General features: G+C 44.6%; 1 protein-coding gene across 1 annotated transcript in view; it reads right to left on the bottom strand.

The window, feature by feature from the left end:
- The window catches only part of LOC115207630 (MAP kinase-activated protein kinase 3), a 44,193-nt gene extending 22,341 nt beyond the window's left edge, over positions 1–21,852 (bottom strand). Inside the window, exon 1 of the mRNA XM_029774914.1 lies at positions 21,026–21,852. Coding sequence (XP_029630774.1) covers positions 21,026–21,322 — 297 coding nt within the window. The 5' untranslated portion in view covers positions 21,323–21,852. The remainder of the gene's footprint in view (positions 1–21,025) is intronic.
- Positions 21,853–22,938: the final 1,086 nt, after the last annotated feature.

The following is a 22,938-nucleotide window of genomic DNA, read 5'->3' as shown; positions in this document are numbered from 1 at the left end:
TAGTAAGTAATCAAAACTGGCATTGGCCTCTGTCAGGATGCCTCGTAGCAGGCGGTGTTGTAGGGATGATGTGGCACTCAAAACGTTTATCAGTTTCATCATCGTTGTCATGACCTCAGAATACTATTTTCCCAAACTGGCACACAGGACAGATTGATGGATGATGCCGTGATATGATGTCAGGTCAGAGTGGTCCTCTTTCAAATGTGCAACCAGTCCCCTCCCTCTTCCTATCATGGCTGGAGCTCCATCTGTGGTGATGGATACTACTGACTTCAGATCTATCCCCCTTTTTGTCAGCATCCCTTTGATGGCCTCATGGATATCCTCTCCTCGTGTGTGTGCTTCTAGATTATTATATATTTTTTACACCTTTATTTAACCAGGTAGGCCAGTTGAGAACAAGTTCTCATTTACAACTGCGACCTGGCCAAGATAAAGCAAAGCAGTGCGACACAAACAACAACACAGAGTTACACATGGGATAAACAAAACAATAACACAATAGGAAAAAAAATCTATACACAGTGTGTGCAAATGAGGTAAGATTAGGAAGGTAAGACAACAAATAGGCCGTAGTGGCGAAGTAATTTCAATTTAGCAATTAAACACTGGAGTGATAGATGTGCAGAAGATGAATGTACAAGTAGAGATACTGGGGTGCAAAGGAGCAAAAAAAATAAAAAATAACAATATGGGGATGAGGTAGTTGGATGGGCTATTTACAGATGGGCTATGTACATATGCAGTGATCTGTGAGCTGCTCTGACAGCTGATGCTTAAAGTTAGTGAGGGAGATATGAGTCTCCAGCTACAGTGATTTTTGCAATTCGTTCCAGTCATTGGCAGCAGCTTCGTTATAAAATCTGACGAACACCAGAAGCTAGGCATTTTCAGTGTTATCTGTTGATTCATCCACAGATAATGAAATGCATGCTGCATTCTGAATGGCAACATCAAGTTGTGGAGTTAAATCTTCAGCTAATATTTCAGTTCTCCTCATTGCTGTGGAATCTGACCGTGGGATCTGTTTGAGATTTTCCCTGAGCTCATCTTTTTGTTTACCTTCAAGCAAGGTGTCAGCAACTTCAAACATGCATCCTTTTATCATCTCAGCGTCTGAAAAAGTATTTTTTGTGTTTTCCCAAAACCAAAGCTATCCTCAGTGAACCTTCCATTGCATGTTGTTGGGCTGTAAGGGAATTGACAAGGACTTTGGTGGACCTTTCATATTGGGATATGAGTTGGTTTATCTTGTTTGTTCTCACCTCCGTGTTCAGGGGATACGTCTGATCGAATTTACTATACCTGGTGTCATAATAGCGCTTAACATTGGCACTTTTCACGAGAGCCACGGACTCACTGCATATCAGGCACATTGGTTTTGTGCAAAAACATTTTTAACAAGCCATATTAACAAAGATACTCGTGACTAAGCTCCTTCTAGCTGTGATATTTACAGTTGAACCGCTGTCAAATCTTTCTGTTTCATTCTGCCTGCTTGTCCCAAGGTTCCGCGGAGGATATTTGGATTAATGTGATTGGGTAAGACGCGGCCCTTTGTATTTGCATATAACCACGGGATTGGATTAGACGGGGACTAGTAGAGGCGGGTGTTGCTTTGAGAGAGACAGTGATAAAGAGGCTGCTGCGCCCGGTTGATTTGAAAGCTTTTATATAAGAAAATGCGATGATGTCCGGTCTGGATTGACCCTTCTCTGGGTCCGGACCCGGACCGCAATCCGCCAGTTGAGTTTGGCTGGTTTAGAGTATGCATGTGCTTAGGCGTGTCTTCTTTATCATTAATGAGTGTGTGAGTGTATTTTTATACCCATGCCTATAGTGATAGTCTCCATAAAGAGGAAGTCCTTCCCTTTTTGTTGCAGGGTGTGTTGAAAGTGGAAGCAAAGGACTTCCGTTGGCCTCTTTAACTGATGTCTGTTTAGCTTCACAACCCACAGTGCCCAGGGTACCTCTAAAAGAGTGGTCCGTAATCCTGTCCAGTATCTGGAGAGCATGTGAGAGTGAATCTTGGATACCTTATTGCTAGGTCGAAAATACACAGGTTAGGACAAGAGGATTCTGATATCCCATAAGTCTTTGCATAAATGCGGAAGAATTCTAAACAATGGGACTAGCAATATGAGAGAAAATGACAGGAAGTGAATGTTAGCAGTACACAAAGTTTACCATCAAACTTGGAAAATAAACACAATCGTAGTGAATTTCAGCTAACTACTCAGCAAACACATAGCATAACTATTTTACTGTTATTGTTTAAATTTAAACGTTTTTCAAATTATCTACAGGCACTCTACTACCCGATCTCTGGTCACGTTTTCAATGCTAATCCTGTAGAATATAATCAGCAATGGCGCTGGTCCAATGAATTTGTTTATTTTCGAACGCTGCCACATTAAATTATTACATTATCCTAACCTTTTCGACCTCGCCTTATTGTGTTCTATGGGTCCTCATTTGAAGAAACAGACAGCTTATGGCCTCATGCCCTTAACTTCCTGTATAGTGAAGAAATTCCCTGTGACTAATTCCTAATTTGAGTAAATGTAAGTCGCTCTGGATAAGTGTCTGCTAAATGACTAAAATGTAAATGTAATGTAGGCAAGACCAGCAACGTTGGAAAACTTCAGTACATTTTCAACCTCTCCTTGACCCAGTCTGTAATACCTACATGTTTCAAACATACTATACCATAGTCCCTGTGGGCATTGTCCCTGTGCCCAAGAATGCCAAGGTAACCTGTCTAAATGACTATCGCCCTATAGCACTCACATCTGTAGTCATGAAATGCTTTGAAAGGCTGGTCATGGCTCACATCAACACCATCATCCCAGACACCCTGGACCCACTCCAATTTGCATACCGCCACAACAGATCCACAGATGACACAATCTCTATTGCACTCCAGATGTATCAGTAATTTTGATTGTCCAGTGACGTCATCAAACAGGTGCGTTGCATGAAAAACTATGCCAGTAGGCCTAATACTAGTGTTATTAAGTTAAGTGTATTATGTTTGGGAGAAAACGTGGAGTTAGTGTTAAACTCTTTAGGTGCTTTGCTTGCATCTTTTGCTCATTTTTTTGAGTTGTGCTGTTTGGTCCTTAGTTTTGGTTGCTGTTTGTTTGGTAAACTTGCCACTGCAGTGGATAGTTGGTTGTGTGCTGCGTTGGAGAGAGTAACATTAGTTACTTTCCAGGCCCTTTCCCAGGCTGGAAACTCTTGCTCTACTTGCTGTTGGGACATCGGTCCGAGGAGGTGAGTACAGTCTGCTGTGTACCTCAGTGGGAGATTGGGTATGTTAGTGCTATTTGCTACCCGAAGCTTAAGACTTTCTTTTCCCTTGTTAGGCTTAGCGACGTGTTCCACTTTGGAATACATTGGGCATGGTTATTTGGTTTGTTATTTTTGTGTGGTGTCAGTGGATTGAGCAGTTGTCTCGGGGGCACATCCATGGCTTGGGGGGAATCCACCAGCGTGCTGGGGGTTTTTCCATGACAGTGGGATACAATGCGTAATTACCAATAATACCGAGGGTAGTGGTGGTTTACTCACTCGCCGATAAATTCTCGCAAGGCATCCAGACCTCTGCCCCCTGTATTTCTGTCTTTTCTTCACGCGAATGACGGGATGAGGGCCTGGTCTCCGGGAAGCAGTATATCCTTCATGTCAGACTCATTAAAGATAATCTTCATCCAGTTCGAGGTGATTAATTGCTGTTCTGATGTCCAGAAGCTCTTTTCGGTCATAAGAGATGGAAGCAACAACATTAGATACAAAATGAGTTACAAAAAAATTGAAGAAACAAACAAAATAGCAAAGTTGGTTAGGGGCCAGTGAAACGGCAGCCATCCCCTCCGGCGCCATTATGTCATATTGTACCAGTCAAGTTTTGTGAGTTGATGTTGAAAACTTCCCACGATGATGTTGCTGGACATCTGATCCTCCAGGAAAACCTACAATCGCATACTGAAACATTTATTTTGGCCTAGTTTAAAGAGGGATGTTTCTGCGTTCCTCAAAACCTGTCATTTAAAATCAAATAAAATGTTATTTGTCACATACACATGGTTAGCAGATGTCAATGCGAGTGTAGCGAAATGCTTGTGCTTCTAGTTCCGACAGTGCAGTAATATCTAACTTGTAATCTAACAATTCCCCAACTACTACCTAATACACACGAATCTAAAGGGGTGAATGAGAATATGTACATGTAAGTATATGGATGAGCGATGGCCGAGCGGCATAGGCAAGGCGCAATAGACGGTATAAAACAGTATATACATGTGATATGAGTAATGTAAGATATGTAAACATTATTAAAGTGCCATTATTTAGAGTGACTAGTGATCCATTTAAAGTGGCCATTTATTAAAGAGGCAACAGCCTCTCTGAGTTAGTGATTGCTGTTTAGCAGTCTGATGGCCTTGAGATAGAAGCTGATAGAAGTCTCTCAGTCCCAGCTTTGATGCACCTGTACTGACCTCGCCTTCTGGATGGTAGCGATGTGAACAGGCAGTGGCTCGGGTGGTTGATGTCCTTGATGATCTTTTTGGCCTTCCTGTGACATCGGGTGCTGTAGATGTCCTGGAGGGCAGGTAGTTTGCCCCCAGTGATGCGTTGTGCAGACCGCACCACCCTCTGGAGAGCCTTGCGGTTGAGGGCGGTGCAGTTGCCGTACCAGGCTATGATACAGCCCGACAGGATCCTTTCAATTGTGCATCTGTAAAGGTTTGCCAGGGTTTTGGGTGACAAGCCACATCCTGAGGTTGAAGAGGCACTGTTGAGTGGATCATTTCAGTTTGTCTGTGATGTGTACACCGAGGAACTTAAAACTTTCCACCTTCTCCACTGCTGTCCCTTTGATGTGGATAGGGGGGGTGCTTCATCTGCTGTTTCCTGAAGTCCACAATCATCTACTTTGTTTTGTTGATGCTGAGTGAGAGGTTGTTTTCCTGACACCACACACCCTCACCTCCTCCCTGTAGGCTGTCTCGTCGTTGTTGGTAATCAAGCCTACTACTGTTGTCATCTGCAAACTTGATGATTGAGTTGGAGGTGTGCATGGCCACGCAGTCGTGGGTGAACAGGGAGTACAGGAGGGGGCTGAGCACGGATCCTTTTGGGGCCCCAGTGTTGAGGATCAGCGAAGTGGAGATGTTGTTTCCTACCTTCACCACCTGGCCCGTCAGAAAGTCCAGGACCCAATTGCACAGGGCGGGGTTGAGACCCAGGGCCTCCAGCTTGATGATGAGCTTGGAGGGTACTATGGTGTTGAATGCTGAGCTGTAGTCAATGAACAGCATTCTTACATAGGTATTCCTTTTGTCCAGATGGGATAGGGCAGCGTGCAGTGTGCGATTGCGTCATCTGTGGACCTGCTGGGGTGGTATGCAAATTGAAGTGGGTCTAGGTTGGCCGGTAAGGTGGAGGTGATATGATCCTTGACTAGTCTCTCAAAGCACTTCATGATGACAGAAGTGGGTGCTACGAGGTGGTACTCATTTAGTTAATCTTTTCCTTCTTGGGTATAGGAACAATGGTAGCCATTTTGAAGCATGTAGGGACAACTGACTGGAATAGGGAGAGATTGAATATGTCCGTAAACACACTAGCCAGCTGGTCTGTGCATGCTTTGAGGAACCCGGCTAGGGATGCTGTCTGGGCCAGCAGCCTTGCGAGGGTTAACACGTTTAAATGTTTTACTCACATCAGCCACGGAGAAGGAGAGGGAGGGTGATGCAGTCCTTGTTAGCGGGCCAAGAATGTGGCTCTGTATTATCGTCAAAGCGGGCAAAGAAGGTGTTTAGTTTGTCTGGAAGCGTGACGTCGGTGTCCGTGACGTGGCTGGATTTCTTTTTGTAGTCTGTGATTTCCGGTAGACCCTGCCACATACGTCTCGTGTCTGAGCCGTTGAATTGCGACTCAACCTTGTCCCTGTACTGGAATTTCGCTTGTTTGATTGCCTTGCAGAGGGAATAGCTACACTGTTTATATGGTTTCCATGGTTAAATGGGGTGGATCGCGTTTTCAGTTTTGCACGAATTTCGCCACACATCCACGGTTTCTGGTTAGGGTAGGTTTTAATAGTCACAGTGGGTACAACATCTCCAATGCACTTCTTTATAAACGCACTCACCGAGTCAAGCTATTAAGCCGGTACCGCTATTTCCTATTCCCGTACTCAGCCAGCCTTTTGACTGTCTGATTATTGACTGTTGGCCCTCTGCCTCGATCTATGAATGGTAGTAGTTACCTGTTGACTGTGATATCAGACCACTAGGATTCCTGCTGCCTATCCTCTCCGGTCTATCACAACTAAGTCTGTGTTAAAAGCTTTGACTCAGTTTCTCGCTGTTTGAAATCGCTAAGGTTATTCAATGACCAAGGTTCTAATTTCACCTCTCATCTGTTTGGTCAGGTTCTCCAACAGTTCCATATTAAACACAATTTGGCTAGCGCCTATCACTCGCAGAGTCAAGGAGCGCTGGAACGTTTCCATCAAACACTTAAGTCTTTGCCGAGAGCTTATTGTACGGAGATGGAGGTGTTGCCATGGTTACTGGTGGGATTCTAGCGGTGCTCCAGGATGACCGGAAGTCTCCCAAGCCACCTCAGTCCCTGTTATCTTGTGATTTCCGGTGACGCCTGTACGCCGCTGGTGAGATGGCTAAAGAGAAGCTATCATCTTCACAGGTGAGGATGAAAGGAATATTTGATCTGCGAGCTGAGCCGTGTCACTTTAGTCCAGGTGACCAGGTTATTGCTCTGCTGCCAATTGTTGCTTCACCTTTTCAAGCCAAGTTCCAAGGTCCATATACAGTTGTGCACCAGTGCACTGAGCAAAACGATCTAGTTGCCACTCCGGAATGAAGGAAAGCGCACCAACTGTGCCACATAAATCTGCTAAAACCCTATTACGCACGTTCCTCTGGGACTGAACAGTGGGAGTCTGCAGAGGACGGTAAACCTGTTATTTTGGCCAGTACCGTTACATCGTTGGGTTCTTGTTTTTGTCATGCTAAGTCTGTGCATGGTGAGGAGGATGTCCCAATGATTGCGTACTGCAGGGTAGATATAAAAAATTCAGAGTCACTGGATATTTTGGATTGCCTTCTCACTCATCTACCTGCTGATTGGCGAGACGAGCTGGTCTGACTGATTCTGAGTTTTCCAGTTATGTTTCCTGATACAACTACACCTACAAACTTAATAGAACACGATATTGACGTTGGGGATGCTGACCCCATCCGTCAGTGGTTCTATAGTTTCTTCAGAGAAACAGCGTGTTGTGACATGTGCGTGTCGTCCACGTGACTGGCCACTGTTTACTTTGTATTGTCCTGTTTTGTCGCTCCTGTCATCTGATCATTGTATTTAGTTTGTTTACGTTTGGATGGTGTTGTGTTCCGGGGTCCTTGGTGGTCCCCGGTTTTATGAGGGGGGGGGGGGGGGGGGGGGTGACGAGCCTCCCACTCTGTCTGACAAATTATTTTCTCTTTGCTCTTGTTTTCCTTAAAACCTCTCTAGGGTAGGGGGCAGTATTTTGACGTCCGGATGAAAAGTGTGCCCGTAGTAAACTGCCTGCTACCCAGACCCAGAAGGTAGGATATGCATATTATTAGTACATTTGGATAGAAAGCACTCTGAAGTTTCTAAAACTGTTTGAATGATGTCTGTGAGTATAACAGAACTCATATGGCAGGCAAAACCCTGAGAAAAATCCAACCAGGAAGTTGAAAATCTGAGGCTTGTAGTTTTTTAAAAATAAATTCCCTATTCAAACTACAGTGACTTAGGGGTCATTTTGCAGTTCCTAAGGCTTCCACTAGATGTCAACAGTCTTTCGAACGTTGTTACAGGCTTCTACTGTAACCTGGAAGGGAATGAGATACATTTGTATCAGGTGTCTGGCTGAGTGCCATTAGATCATTAATGTGCGTGGCCGTCAGCGCGAGGTGCTTTCTTTTTCCTTTCTGAAGACAAAGGATTTGTCCGGTTGGAATATTATCGAAGATGTATGTGTCACGTCCTGGCCAGTATAAAGGTTAATTGGTATTGTAGTTTGGTCAGGACGTGGCAGAGGGTATTTGTTTTATGTGGTTCTGGGTGTTGTATGAGTTAGGAGGGCATTTGATTTAGTATTCCGGGGTTTTGGGCACTGGGTGAGTTTCATGAATTCTATGTTGAGTCTAGTGTGTCTGTTTCTATGTTTGGATTCATTGGGGTTGGGACTCTCAATTGAAGGCAGGTGTTGTCTATTTGCCTTTGATTGAGAGTCCCATATATGTGGGTGTGTTTGTCTTTTGTGGGAGATTGTTCTGTGTTTCGCCTTGTGCCTTACCAGACTGTTTTTTGTTGATCGTTCGTGGTTTTGTTATTTTTGTACGTTCATTTTGTAGTTAATAAAAGTCAAGATGAGCCTGCACATACCTGCTGCGTTTTGGTCCTCCTTCACCGACGACAACCGTGACAGAATCTCCCACCTCACCAGGACCAAGCAGCAGAGGAACGAGGAGGAAGGATGGACGTGGGCAGAGCTCAGGAGGAGCGTTTCCAGGGCGATGGAGGAGTTTAGGGAGACCGAGAGGAACCCCCAATAATTTTTTAGGGGCCAGACTGCCCTGAACTGCCGGAGTGGCCAGACTGCCCTGAACTGCCGGAGTTGCCAGACTGCCCAGACTGTCCCGAGTTGCCAGACTGCCCAGACTGTTCCGAGTTGCCAGACTGCCCAGACTGTCCCGAGTTGCCAGACTGCCCAGACTGTCCCGAGTTGCCAGACTGCCCAGACTGTCCCGAGTTGCCAGACTGCCCAGACTGTCCCGAGTTGCCAGACTGCCCAGACTGCCCCGAGTTGCCAGACTGCCCCGAGCTGCCAGACTGGCCCGACTGCCCCGAACTGCCAGAGTGGCCCGACTGCCTGGAAAGGCCAGAACCGGAGCCACCTCCTGATATAGGTGGGTTGGGGAGGGGGGGTGTAGCACAGTGCCGTCGTTGACGGCAGCCACCCTCCCTTCCCTCCCTTTAGTAAGGGGGAAATGTTTTTGTTGTTGTTTTTTGGGGTTGTTGTTTTTTTTTTTTTTAAGGTGCTTCCGGGGTTAGCACCTTTAAGGGGGGGGTACTGTCACGTCCTGGCCAGTATAAAGGTTAATTGGTATTGTAGTTTGGTCAGGACGTGGCAGAGGGTATTTGTTTTATGTGGTTCTGGGTGTTGTATGAGTTAGGAGGGCATTTGATTTAGTATTCCGGGGTTTTGGGCACTGGGTGAGTTTCATGAATTCTATGTTGAGTCTAGTGTGTCTAGACAACACCTGCCTTCAATTGAGAGACCCATATATGTGGGTGTGTTTGTGTTTGTCTTTTGTGGGAGATTGTTCTGTGTTTCGCCTTGTGCCTTACCAGACTGTTTTTTGTTGATCGTTCGTGGTTTTGTTATTTTTGTACGTTCATTTTGTAGTTAATAAAAGTCAAGATGAGCCTGCACATACCTGCTGCGTTTTGGTCCTCCTTCACCGACGACAACCGTGACAGTATGATAAAAACATCCTAAAGATTGATGCTATGCATCGTTTGACATGTTGACAGGCGCATTTGGATAACTCGTCTGAACGCGCGAACAAAACGGAGGTATTTGGATATTAATATGGACATTATCGAAACAAAACAAACATTTATGGTGGAACTGGGATTCCTGGGAGTGCATTCCGATGAAGATCATCAAAGGTAAGTGAATATTTATAACACTATTTCTGACTTTTTTTTACTCCAACATGGCGGCTTACTATAATGGCGGTTGTTGTTTTCTGAGCGCCGTACTCAGATTATTGCAAAGTGTGCTTTCTCCGTGAAGCTTTTTTTCTAAATCTGACACAGCGGTTGCATTAAGGAGAGGTGTATCTATAATTCTTTCAATAACTGTTCTATATTTTATCAACGTTTATGATGAGTATTTCTGTAAATTGATGTTCTCATTCACCGGAAGTTTTGGGAGGCAAAACATTTCTGAACATTACACGCCAATGTAAAATGGGGGTTTTGGACATAAATATGAACTTTATCGAGCAAAACATACATGTATTGTGTAACATGAAGTCCTATGAGTGCCATCTGATGAAGATCATCAAAGGTTAGTGATTCATTTTAGCTGTATTTCTGTTTTTTGTGATGCCTCTCCTTGCTTGGAAAATGGCTGTGAGGTTTTTCTTGTTTACGTGCTGTCCTAACATAATCTAATATTATGCTTTCGCCGTAAAGCCTTTTTGAAATCGGACACTGTGGTTAGATTAAGGAGAATTTTATCTTTAAAATGGTGTATAATAGTTCTATGTTTGAGAAATGTGAATTATGAGATTTTTGTTGTTTTCAATTTGGCGCTCTGCTATTTCACTGGCTGTTGAATAGTGTGTCCCGCAGGTGGGACGCTCAGCTACCCCAGAGAGGTTAATAGGATGTCGGTGGGCGGAGCCGGGAGGGTCTTCAGCAAAATTGGACAAGCCTGTGCTCGGGTGTGTCTCGGGGATAAATACACCTTTCTCCCATAGATTGAGAAGACTCTCTCCATGCAGACCCACTGTTGCTTTTTGGTTGTGGCATCTTTTTGTTAATTAGTTTTGGCACCTCTCAAAACCCCTCATTATTAACATCTATTCACACATCCACTCACTCACGCTACTGACTACACATACTATTGTTACATGGATATAGTTTACTTTATTTAATAAATATGCTTGTTCTATCCCCACATTGTCTTCCTCTTTGTTATGGGCTACGAGCCGGTTCGTAACAATAGCCTTTGTCACACCCTGATCTGGTTCACCTGTCCTTGTGATTGTCTCCACCCCTCCATGTGTAGCTTATTATCCCCAATGTATATATCCCTGTGTTTCCTGTCTCTCTGTACCAGTTCATCTTGTTTGCCAAGTCAACCAGCATTTTTCCTTGCTCCTATTTTTCCCAGTCTCTGTTTGTTTCTAGTCCTCCTGGTTTCGACCCTTGCCTGTCCTGACTCCGAACCTGCCTGCCTGACCACTCTGCCTGTTCTGACTACCAGCCTGCCTATCCCCGTGTACTGTTTTGGACTCGGATCTGGTTTCTGACCCCTGCCTGGCCTGACCTCGAGACTGCCTATCGTCTGGTACTGTTTGGACTCTGACCTGGTTTACGAACTCTCGCCTGTCCCCGACCTACCTTTGCCTACTCCCTTTGTTATAATAAATAATCGGAGCTTTACCATCTGCCTCCTGTGTCTGCATTTGTGTCTCGTCTTGTGCCCTTATAGCCTTGTTATTGTTATTTTATTGTGTTGCCATTTCCTTTTTTCCAGCTAATTTTTCATACTTTTTATCTCTGCATTGTTTGGAAAGGGCTCAAAAGTAAGCATTTCAGTGTAAATTCTAAACCTGTTGTAATGAATTTGATTTGAGTCACACAAGAACACACAAAGTTGAGTGAGTTGATCCTCAAATGGACTCATTTCTAATGTGAGGTGACATCATCTGGGCCCTCTGCAGACACTATGGGCCCTAAGAGCACACCTGTCCCTGATTCCTCTCTAAACCAATCAGCCCGTTCTCTGATGATGCTCCGGCAGTGAGACAGGCTTAATCTGGTTTAATCTACCCAGCCCCTTCCTAACAGAGCATTGTGTCCTGATATCCATTTAAGAATCTCATATTTTCAATTCATAGACCTTTTCACACACACTGGCACAACATCAAAGCTTTACACGTTGATGTAAATGAGGAAGTTTAGAGACTGTTCATGGTTGAGGGCAGTCTGCATATTGATCTGTGTATCTCAGTGACAGTTTGTCTAACATACCTTTCCCTTTATGTGCTCTATTCAATCTGTATACAGATAGCGTGTTAAATGTAAAGGTCATTTCTGACATATGCAGCGTTTACCGGGAATGCAGTCTCCACTAACGCGGGAACATTGTCTTTACATGGATATCACGCTGTAACGTTGAACTACCACAGTATGGATTGAATAGAGCCCGAAGTCTCTATTCAACCAATAAAGTGAAGAAAATAGATTAAACGAGTAAGTAGCTAGGGAGTGTAAAAAAACCACAAACTCCAGGAATTAAAAAAAGAATAAGCTAACACGTACACTGAGTGTACAAAACATTAGGAACACCTTCCTACTGTTGCGTTGCCCCCCCCTTTCCCCTCAGAACAGCCTCAATTCATTCAACAGACTTTACAATGTGTTGAAAGCGTTCCACAGGGATGCTGGCCCATGTTGACTCCAATGGTTCCCACAGTTGTGTCATGTTGGCTGGATGTCCTTTGGGTGGTGGTCCATTCTTGATACACACGGAACACTGTTGAGCGTGAAACCCAGCAGTGTTGCAGTTCTTGACACACTCAAACCAGTGCGCCTGGCACATACTACCATACACCGTTCAAAGACACTTAAATATTTTGTCTTGCCCATCCACCCGCTGAATGGCACACATACACAATCCATGTCTCAATTGTTTCAAGGCTTAAAAATCCTTCTTTAATCTGTCTCCTCCCCTTCATCTACACTGATTGAAGTGGATTTAACAACTGACAATAAGGGATCATAGCTTTTACCTGGATTCACCTGGTCAATCTGTCATGGAACGAGTAGTGTTCCTAATGTTTGGTACACTCAGTGTATACTGAAGGTCTTATGAATGTGAAGATGAATAGATACTGCTGATATTAGATTAGTAACATATGATACTCAAGAGAAAATAAGATCCCACTTGAAACAAAATGTAGCTAAATCTTTGCAAATATATCGTAATAACATATATTGTAGGCTACACAGGTAGACATTGTTACATTGTACTAATATAGTACTTCATAGTAATACCTCTTTGAGGTATGTAGTCAGATATAATCCTGAAATATACATTCACATGAACAGCACGTGTTTAATCTATAATAGATATCATCACACCATCCCTCTCTGACTGATTAAGTGATTTTATTGGCATGGCCGACTTTCCTGGGGCCACTGTTAGTAGGTTCACTCTGCTACACACTACAGATTCTCAGATCACTTTCATGTGAACCGAAAGCATAGTCATTTAAATGGGACACAGATGGACCACGACCCTGCTAACCCTGCCAAGAAGGAAAAGCCCTGCCAATGGCTTATAATATAAGAAGAACAACCACAAAGATGAACAGAAGCTGAAGAAACTGAACAGTGGACTAAAGCCAGATAGATGCAAAACCTTACAATGAAATGAATCTAGAAACTATTTGAAAGAAGAAGAGCTTGGCTATGAAGAGAGTGCTGTAAAAGTTTTGTTGGAAGAAATGGGAGTTCCAGAATGGAACATTCACCTGCCAAACAGAGGTTCTAATGGAACATACAGCAAATTGAATCTCAGGAGTTCCTTCATGGAACAAAAGGGTCTTTTCAGGCTAGACACTGATTCTTAGAGCTGGCAGCCAGGCAAGTCCAAGACGAGAGAACCCTGATCGCTTTAATTGAATTAGATTAAAATAATGGCTTCACTCCAGGTCTAGTAGAGTGGATTAAACCTATACCCATCCATTACACTTAGCACTCAGGAGTGGACTTAATTAAAAAGTGACTGAGCTTGACAGCCTTTCACCCCCATGCCTCGTTCTCTCTATGCCTGTTTGTCTTGCATTAGAAACAAAGGGGAAATCGAGTTGTAAATTACCAGCAGTGTCAATGTGATTCTTTATGCACAAGGCTCACCCAGGCAACTGAAGGTTTAATAACTACTGTATAAACAGAGAGGCTGGTTTCTGTGCAATCACAAACACCACCACACACCTGGCAGAATATATTTTCCAATCCAGGTCACACTTTGTGTTTTATTTGGCATACAGTGGGTGGTGGTGTCCCTGCAATCAATATTTTAATTATTTCAATCTCTCGCTCTCCAGCCTTAAACAAGCTTGTAAATGAGGTCTGAGTGAGGGCCCATGTAGGGCAGCTTTTCCCTGTGACTCCTTGGGTAGTTCCTGGTTACTGTGACCTGGTCGTCACTAGTTACCACAGCCACAAAGTCATAAACTCTGCCTATTTCTACAATTTATCATCTTAAAATCTGATTTTAAACCTAACCCTAACCTTATCCCTAACCTTAACTACACTGCTGTGATCAGGCACCTGGTGAGACACCCAGCTGTGATTGCAATGAAATGGCTAAACAACACTAGACTGGATGATGGTGCACAGCAGAGGGGGCGCAGTGACACACTGGTCTGGACAGGAGTCCGTTGTGAATGCAGTATTCACACAGAAATGGGCTGAGCTTGGATTGGTTCTCTATAAAAATTTAAAATCCTGGGAGGTTAATACCTTATGTTGTTTGGATTTAAAAATCCAACAGTTGTATTGTAAGGGGGCGGGGCTTGGAGGGCTGTGTGTGGTTGTCCATGTGGGTGTGAGTGAGAGACACAGAAGAAAACCAATCAGTAAAAAGGGACATCCCATTATCAACACATCGTGCCGACATCATCAAAATAGCCTTTCCAGACTCTGAAGTCAGGAGGACTTTGAGTTAGGTGTCAGCCAGACCAAAACAACACAACTTCTTACCTGCAATAGGCAACTATAGCAGACAATGTCAGGCAGCAGGCCAATATAAAGTCATCCAATTTAACATGCTCAGTACTAATTATCCACAGCATCCACTTGACAAATGGTGTTTTCCCGACTAATTGCACTCTGCAGTATTTTGTCTCAAACTCTGAAAACTCTAATAACTGAATGTGAATGACAAGATTGATTTGAATTCAGGACAATTTCAGACACATAAGACTCTGCTCCCCTGTAAAATGACTTTCTCTCTTCTGTTCCCCTCTCCCTCTCTTCTCTGATTCTGTACTCTATCCAATCATTTTGTCCTGACCCCGCCCCCCTCTTGTCCTATGTGTGTGACTCTGTGCCCCTGGTTTGGGGATTCTGATCCGGCTGTACTGCTGTAGACAGTAAATCGCTCCCTCTGTAACCCTGTACTGGCGGTGACAGCTTTCCATTGCTTGACCAGAACAACGTCTGTGTGTGTCACGTGTGTATATGTTCCTAATACTCCTAGGACTGTACATTGCATTTTCAGTACACTGTTTATAAACACCACATATTTATTTATATACCATATTCTTGAAATAGCGCACGCTACCTACCACTGTACATATCATTCTTAGTATATCTTGTGTAAATTCATGTGTTGTATATACAGTGGGGGAAAAAAGTATTTGATCCCCTGCTGATTTTGTACGTTTGCCCACTGACAAAGAAAGGATCAGTCTATAATTTTAAATGGTAGGTTTATTTGAACAGTGAGAGACAGAATAAAAACAAAAATATCCAGAAAAACGCATGTCAAAAATGTTATAAATTGATTTGCATTTTAATGAGGGAAATAAGTATTTGACCCCCTCTCAATCAGAAAGATTTCTGGCTCCCAGGTGTCTTTTAAACAGGTAACGAGCTGAGATTAGGAGCACACTCTTAAAGGGAGTGCTCCTAAACGCAGCTTGTTACCTGTAAAAAAGACACCAGTCCACAGAAGCAATCAATCAATCAATCAATCAGATTCCAAACTCTCCACCATGGCCAAGACCAAAGAGCTCTCCAATGATGTCAGGGTGTCACGGTTGTCGTCGGTGAAGGTAGACCAATACGCAGCAGGTACGTGTATGCTCATTTTGACTTTTATTTGACTATCAAAAGAACACTCCAAAACAACAAAACACGAAAACGAACGAACAACAAACAGTCTGGCAAAGCCTAGGGCTGAACACAGAACACTCACCCACAACATCAAACACAAACACACCCTCATATATGGGACTCTCAATCAAAGGCAGATAGACAACACCTGCCTTCAACTGAGAGTCCCAACCCCAATTAACCAGACATAGAAACAGACATACTAGACTAGACATAGAATAACTGAAAACCAAACAGTGCCCAAAAACCCCGGAATACTTAAACCAAATGACCCTTAACCAAAACACACCACCCCGAACCACATAGAACGAATACCCTCTGCCACGCCCTGACCAAACTACAAAAACAATTAACCTTATACTGGCCAGGACGTGACAGTACCCCCCCCTTAAAGGTGCTACCCTGGAAGCACCTTAACAAAAAATAACCCCAAACAACACCCAAAAGAAAAATTCCCCCTTACTAAAGGGAGGGAAGGGAGGGTGGCTGCCGTCAACGACGGCACTGTGCTACACCCCCCCTCCCCAACCCACCTATTTCTGGAGGTGGCTTCGGCTCAGGCCGTTCCAGCCTGTCTGGGCAGTCTGGCAGCTCGGGACAGTCTGGCAGCTCGGGGCAGTCTGGCAGCTCGGGGCAGTCTGGCAACTCGGGACAGTCTGGGCAGTCTGGCAACTCGGGACAGTCTGGGCAGTCTGGCAACTCGGGACAGTCTGGGCAGTCTGGCAACTCGGGACAGTCTGGGCAGTCTGGCAACTCGGGACAGTCTGGGCAGTCTGGCCACTCCGGCAGGTCAGGGCAGTCTGGCCACTCCGGCAGGTCAGGGCAGTCTGGCCACTCCGGCAGGTCAGGGCAGTCTGGCCACTCCGGCAGGTCAGGGCAGTCTGGCCACTCCGGCAGTTCAGGGCAGTCTGGCCACTCCGGCAGTTCAGGGCAGTCTGGCCACTCCGGCAGTTCAGGGCAGTCTGGCCACTCCGGCAGTTTAGGGCAGTCTGGCCACTCCGGCAGTTCAGCGCAGTCTGGCCACTCCGGCAGTTCAGCGCAGTCTGGCCACTCCGGCAGTTCAGCGCAGTCTGGCCACTCCGGCAGTTCAGCGCAGTCTGACCACTCCGGCAGTTCAGCGCAGTCTGACCACTCCGGCAGTTCAGCGCAGTCTGGCCACTCCGGCAGTTCAGCGCAGTCTGGCCACTCCGGCAGTTCAGCGCAGTCTGGCCACTCCGGCAGTTCAGCGCAGTCTGGCCACTCCGGCAGTTCAGTGCAGTCTGGCCACTCCGGCAGTTCAGCGCAGTCTGACCACTCCGGCGACTGTTGACTGGCGGGCAGCTCCGACGACTGTTGACTGACGGGCAGCTCCGACGACTGTTGACTGACGGGCAGCTCCGACGACTGTTGACTGACGGGCAGCTCCGACGACTGTTGACTGGCGGGCAGCTCCGACGACTGTTGACTGGCGGGCAGCTCCGACGACTGTTGACTGGCGGGCAGCTCCGACGACTGTTGACTGGCGAGGCTGGGTTTACGCACTTGCCGTTTAGTGCGGGGAGCGGGAACAGGACGAGTCGGACTGGGTGGACGCACTTCCGGGTCCGCACGAGAGACAGGAGCTGGAAACCCAGGGCTATGGAGGCGCACAGCCGGTCTAGATCTTACCTCCTGCACAACCCGCCTTGGCTGGATGGAACTAGTAGCCCTGTACGAGCGGAGTGCTCGTACAGGGCAGACTGGGCTGTGCAGGGGCCTGATGGTAGCCGTGCGTAGAGCGGGAGTTGGGTAGCCTGGTCCTCGGAGGCGTACCGGCGACCAGATGCGCTGCGCAGGCATCCTCCTACCAGGCTGGATGCCCGCTCTAGCACGGCACCTGCGAGGGGCTGGAATAACTCGCACCGGACTGTGCGTGCGTATGGGTGAGATAGTGCGCTTCTCAGCAAAACATGGCGCTCCCCACCTCATACGCTCCTCCATATAACCACGGGTAGCTGGCTTCCGGCTCTTCCTTCGCCTAGCCAAACTACCCGTGTGCCCCCCCAAAACATTTCTTGGGGGTGCCTCTCGTGCTTCTCCCTCAGCGCGTCTCTGGCCTCGTACCATCGCCTCTCCGCCTTGGCTGCCTCAATTTCCCACTGCGGGCGCTGATAATCCCCAGCCTGATGCCAAGGTCCGGCCCCGTCCAGAATTTCTTCCCAAGTCCACTTCTCCCGCCAGTCCAACTCGAACGCCGTCTGCTCCTTCCTCTGCTGCTTGGTCCTTGAGTGGTGGGTGATTCTTTCACACGTATCTTCGTCTTCAGACGATATAACGAAATCATCGTCGGAAAAGGTAGACCAATACGCAGCAGAGTCGATAGAGTTCATCTTGAACATTTAATGAAATCCACACGAATACAAAAACAACAAACAAGAAAACGAACGAACAACAAACAGTCTGGCAAAGCCTAGGGCTGAACACAGAACACTCACCCACAACATCAAACACAAACACACCCTCATATATGGGACTCTCAATCAAAGGCAGATAGACAACACCTGCCTTCAACTGAGAGTCCCAACCCCAATTAACCAGACATAGAAACAGACATACTAGACTAGACATAGAATAACTGAAAACCAAACAGTGCCCAAAAACCCCGGAATACTTAAACCAAATGACCCTTCACCAAAACACACCACCCCGAACCACATAGAACGAATACCCTCTGCCACGCCCTGACCAAACTACAAAAACAATTAACCTTATACTGGCCAGGACGTGACACAGGGACAAGATTGTAGACCTACACAAGGCTGGAATGGGCTACAAGACCATCGCCAAGCAGCTTGGTGAGAAGGTGACAACATTTGGTGCGATTATTCGCAAATGGAAGACACACAAAAGAACTGTCAATATCCCTCGGCCTGGGGCTCCATGCAAGATCTCACCTCGTGGAGTTGCAATGATCATGAGAACGGTGAGGAATCAGTCCAGAACTACACGGGAGGATCTTGTCAATGATCTCAAGGCAGCTGGGACCATAGACACCAAGAAAACAATTGGTAACACACTACGCCGTGAAGGACTGAAATCTTGCAGCGCTCGCAAGGTCCCCCTGCTCAAGAATACATATACATGCCCGTCTGAAGTTTGCCAATGAACATCTGAATGATTCAGAGGACAACTGGGTGAAAGTGTTGTGGTCAGATGAGACCAAAATGGAGCTCTTTGACATCAACTCGCCGTTTTTAGAGGAGGAGGAGGAATGCTGCCTATGACCCCAAGAACACCATCTCCACCATCAAACATGGAGGTGGAAACATTATGCTTTGGTGGAGTTTTTCTGCTAAGGGGACAGGACAACTTCACCGCATCAAAGGGACGATGGACGGGGCCATGCACCGTCAAATCTTGGGTGAGAACCTCCTTCCCTCAGCCAGGGCATTGAAAATGGGTCGTGGATGGGTATTCCAGCATGACAATGACCCAAAACACACGGCCAAGGCAACAAAGGAGTGGCTCAAGAAGAAGCACATTAAGGTCCTGGAGTGGCCTAGCCAGTCTCCAGACCTTAATCCCATAGAAAATCTGTGGAGGGAGCTGAAGGTTTGAGTTGCCAAACGTCAGCCTCGAAACCTTACTGACTTGGAGAAGATCTGCAAAGAGGAGTGGGACAAAATCCCTCGTGAGATGTGTGCAAACCTGGTGGCCAACTACAAGAAACGTCTGACCTCTGTGATTGCCATCAAGGGTTTTGCCACCAAGTACTAAGTCATGTTTTGCAGAGGGGTCAAATACTTATTTCCCTCATTAAAATGCAAATCATTTTATAACATTTTTGACATGCGTTTTTCTTGATTTTTTTGTTGTTATTCTGTCTCTCACTGTTCAAATAAACCTACTATTAAAATTATAGACTGATCATTTCTTTGTAAGTGGGCAAACATACAAAATCAGCAGGGGATCAAATACTTTTTCCCCCCACTGTATGTATAGATTCAGTGGTGGAAAAGGTACCCAATTGTCATAGTGAGTAAAAGTAAAGATACTTTAATAGAAAATGACTCAAGTAAAAGTGAAAGTCACCCAGTAAAATCCTACTTAAGTAAAAGTCTAAAAGTATTTGGTTTTAAATATACTTAAGTATCAAAAGTAAATGTAATTTTTAAAATATACTTAAGTTTCAAAAGCAAAAGTATTTAGCAAACTAGGCACCATTGTTTTTTATTTATTTTATTTATGTATAGCCAGGGGCACCCTCCAACCCTCAAACATAATTTACAAACAAAGCATGTGTTTAGTGAGTCCACCAGATCAAAGGCAGTAGGGATGACCAGGGATGTTCTCTTGATAAGTGTGTGAATTTGACACATGTCCTGTCCTTCTAAGCATTCAAAATGGAACAAGTACTTTTGCATGTCAGAAAAAAATATATTATTTTCTTTAGGAATGTAGTAAAGTGAAGTAGTCAAAAATATTGTACTTTCCAGTATTGTTACTTAAGTACTTTACATCACTGTATAGATTGCATTTGAATTACTGTTACAGTACTACTTGGCTTGTTAATTGGATTAGTTACATTTCAAAAAATTGTTTTTCCTTCTTTTTTGTATTATTTGTGTACTTTACTGCATTGTTAGGAGCTAGTAACATAAGCTTTTCGTTGCACCCACTATAACATCTGCTAAACTGTTTACATGACCAATAAATGTTGATTTGAGGTATGAGATGAGAAATCTTGAATTCCACCAGCTCTGGGGCAAAACCTAGGCGTTTAGCTCAGCAGGATAACAGTATCTTGCATCATGCCAATGATGTTGGTTCTATTTGGTCAGATCACAAGTTTGTTGACTCTCAACCAGAATAGAGTATGTAACATGCAAAGCACACATGTGTAAATCAAAACCAGGGTAACACATTTGTTCTGAGCCTCAGCATATCGCATTTTCCACCATGCCCATCTTCCAGGTGCAGTCAGCACCGGAACGGATACCCTACACAAGGGTCATATTCCACTGCCAGCACATGCACACCGTAAAACACATAGATACGTAGAAGATCCATTACACACACACGGATAGTGGTACACCACACACAAACACACGTTAATTGCTGTGCTATTACACCATCATGGCCTTTCCTTGCTTTTCCTCAATAGAAGACGTATGCACAATGTCATTAGTTTGTAGAGGCAGAGAAATCTGATAAAAATAATACTCAGAAGGTCAAAGTTCTTAGTTTTTCTAGCTGATTTGATCAAGACTAGGGATATATTATGCAAGATCCCAATACCACCAAATGGCATCGGGACTCAAACTCTGAGCAACAGGCTAGGTGATATTACCTTCAGTGCGCACTTCTCCCCAGTCTTCTTATTGGTGCATTCCAGAACCTTCCCATTGATCCCCAACCCAAGGACCTGACTGGAGATCTTATACTCGTCTGTCACCGCGTTACGCTTTATCTCCAATTTTGGGTAAACGGGCATAGGGAATTGCGTGGAATTCGTGTCTTCCTGTGCAGCCGGCGCCGCGTTGTCAGTGGAGTCTGGTTCGGTTTGAGGTTCTGATGGGGTGTCAAGTTCTGGCTCAGCCTTCGGCGATTCAGAAGGTTGCTCCTTACCATTACCATTTTGTAGCATGGTCACACAAATGTGTCTGTGAGTGGTCACCTAGGCTCTAAAAAAAAAAAAGACCTCAAAAGGCTAATATGATTTTGAAAGTGAAATGACGCAATTGTCCGTAATTTACCCTAAGCAGAAATGACTCCTTGACACCGCTAAGGGCACGCATTCGGTGTTCACTTTCTCTTGGCCAGTTCCTGTGTGCCTCGGGATGTTTAAAACATTGAAAAGACAATAGCCTAAGAGTCAATAGTCCCACGATTAAAAAGGTTTTGTACTAAAACTTTTCTAAAATGAAAACATAAAATGGAAAATACTTTACGGTATATACACAACAGCAGCCTATTGATCTTCTTCAATCAATTATTCAATTCAAGTTCAATACAATAATCCTGCATATCCACAGGGTAAAAAAATCCACAATAAACATGTCCACATTTGAATAGGCTAGAGTAGAAAATTGGGAATTCTGGTCAGATGCCTTCGGTGAAACTGGCCTCGTAACTTTCCAACGTCCTTTTGTCACATGGGCTAATGACTGGGGGAGTTTCCGTAAGCATTACCCTCTACTCAAGTCATTTCTCAACAGGCTTTCTCTTAAAGGAGCAGTACATTTGTCGGCAAATAACTAGTAGTCTGTACTAGGACAGCTAGGCCCGACAGGGTAGAGTTGAATGGAATTAAATAAAAAATATATATACCCTAGACTAACTGCAATCTGTCAGAGTAGATGGTAATTTGTGTTTTTAAATGTATCTGCTTTTAAACAAACTCTCCTTCAAGCATGCACAAGTGTGTCAACATTTTGAAGGACATCCCAGGTGAGTGATTTGAATACAAAGTGCTTAATAATATAACCCAGGCTTAAACCCTCCCCAAATGCAAAAATGAATGAGTGGCAAGGAAAAAACTGATGATCAAGAGAGAGGGAGAGAGAAACAGATATATAGAGAGAAGGGTGGGGGTAAAGAGAGAGGGATGGACATCCTTGAAAGGGGAAGCAGGCCACATCACCTGCTTAGCTAAACTGTCATTCTGGCAGTCATTTTAAACACGTAATCCAACATAAATAGTATGACGGTATAGCTTATTCTGACATCTGAGAGAATATCATTTATTGCAGAGAGACTAAATATAGACTGAACTAAACTTTGCATACAGTCTTAAAGTACATTGAATAAACGGTGTGATTTACTGGTTCATCAGTTTAAATATTATCGGATTATAGTGGAGGAAACTGCTTTATTGCTCTCCTCTTCCAAAATAGCACAACTAAAATAAACTTCACTGCGGTTGGCAATGTACAATGCCTTCAGAAAGTATTCACACCTGTTGACTTTTTCCACATTTGTGTTACAGCCTGAATTTAAAATGAATTCAATGTTGATTTTTTTGTCACTGGCTTACACACAATACCCCATAATGTCATAGTGTAATTATGTTTTTTGACATTTTTACTAATTCATTTAAAATGAAAAGCTGAAATGTCTTGAGGCAATAAATATTCAATCCCTTTGTTATGGTAAGCCTAAATAAATTCAGGAATAAAAAGGTGCTTGAAAAGTCACATAATAAGTTGCATGGACTCACTCTGTGTGCAATAATATTGTTTAAAATGATTTATGAATGACTAC

Source organism: Salmo trutta, chromosome 14, assembly GCF_901001165.1.
Source record: "Salmo trutta chromosome 14, fSalTru1.1, whole genome shotgun sequence".
Lineage (NCBI taxonomy): Eukaryota > Metazoa > Chordata > Actinopteri > Salmoniformes > Salmonidae > Salmo > Salmo trutta.
The sequence above is the reverse complement of the archived record's forward strand: the minus strand, read 5'-3'. Positions and strand labels throughout refer to the sequence as shown.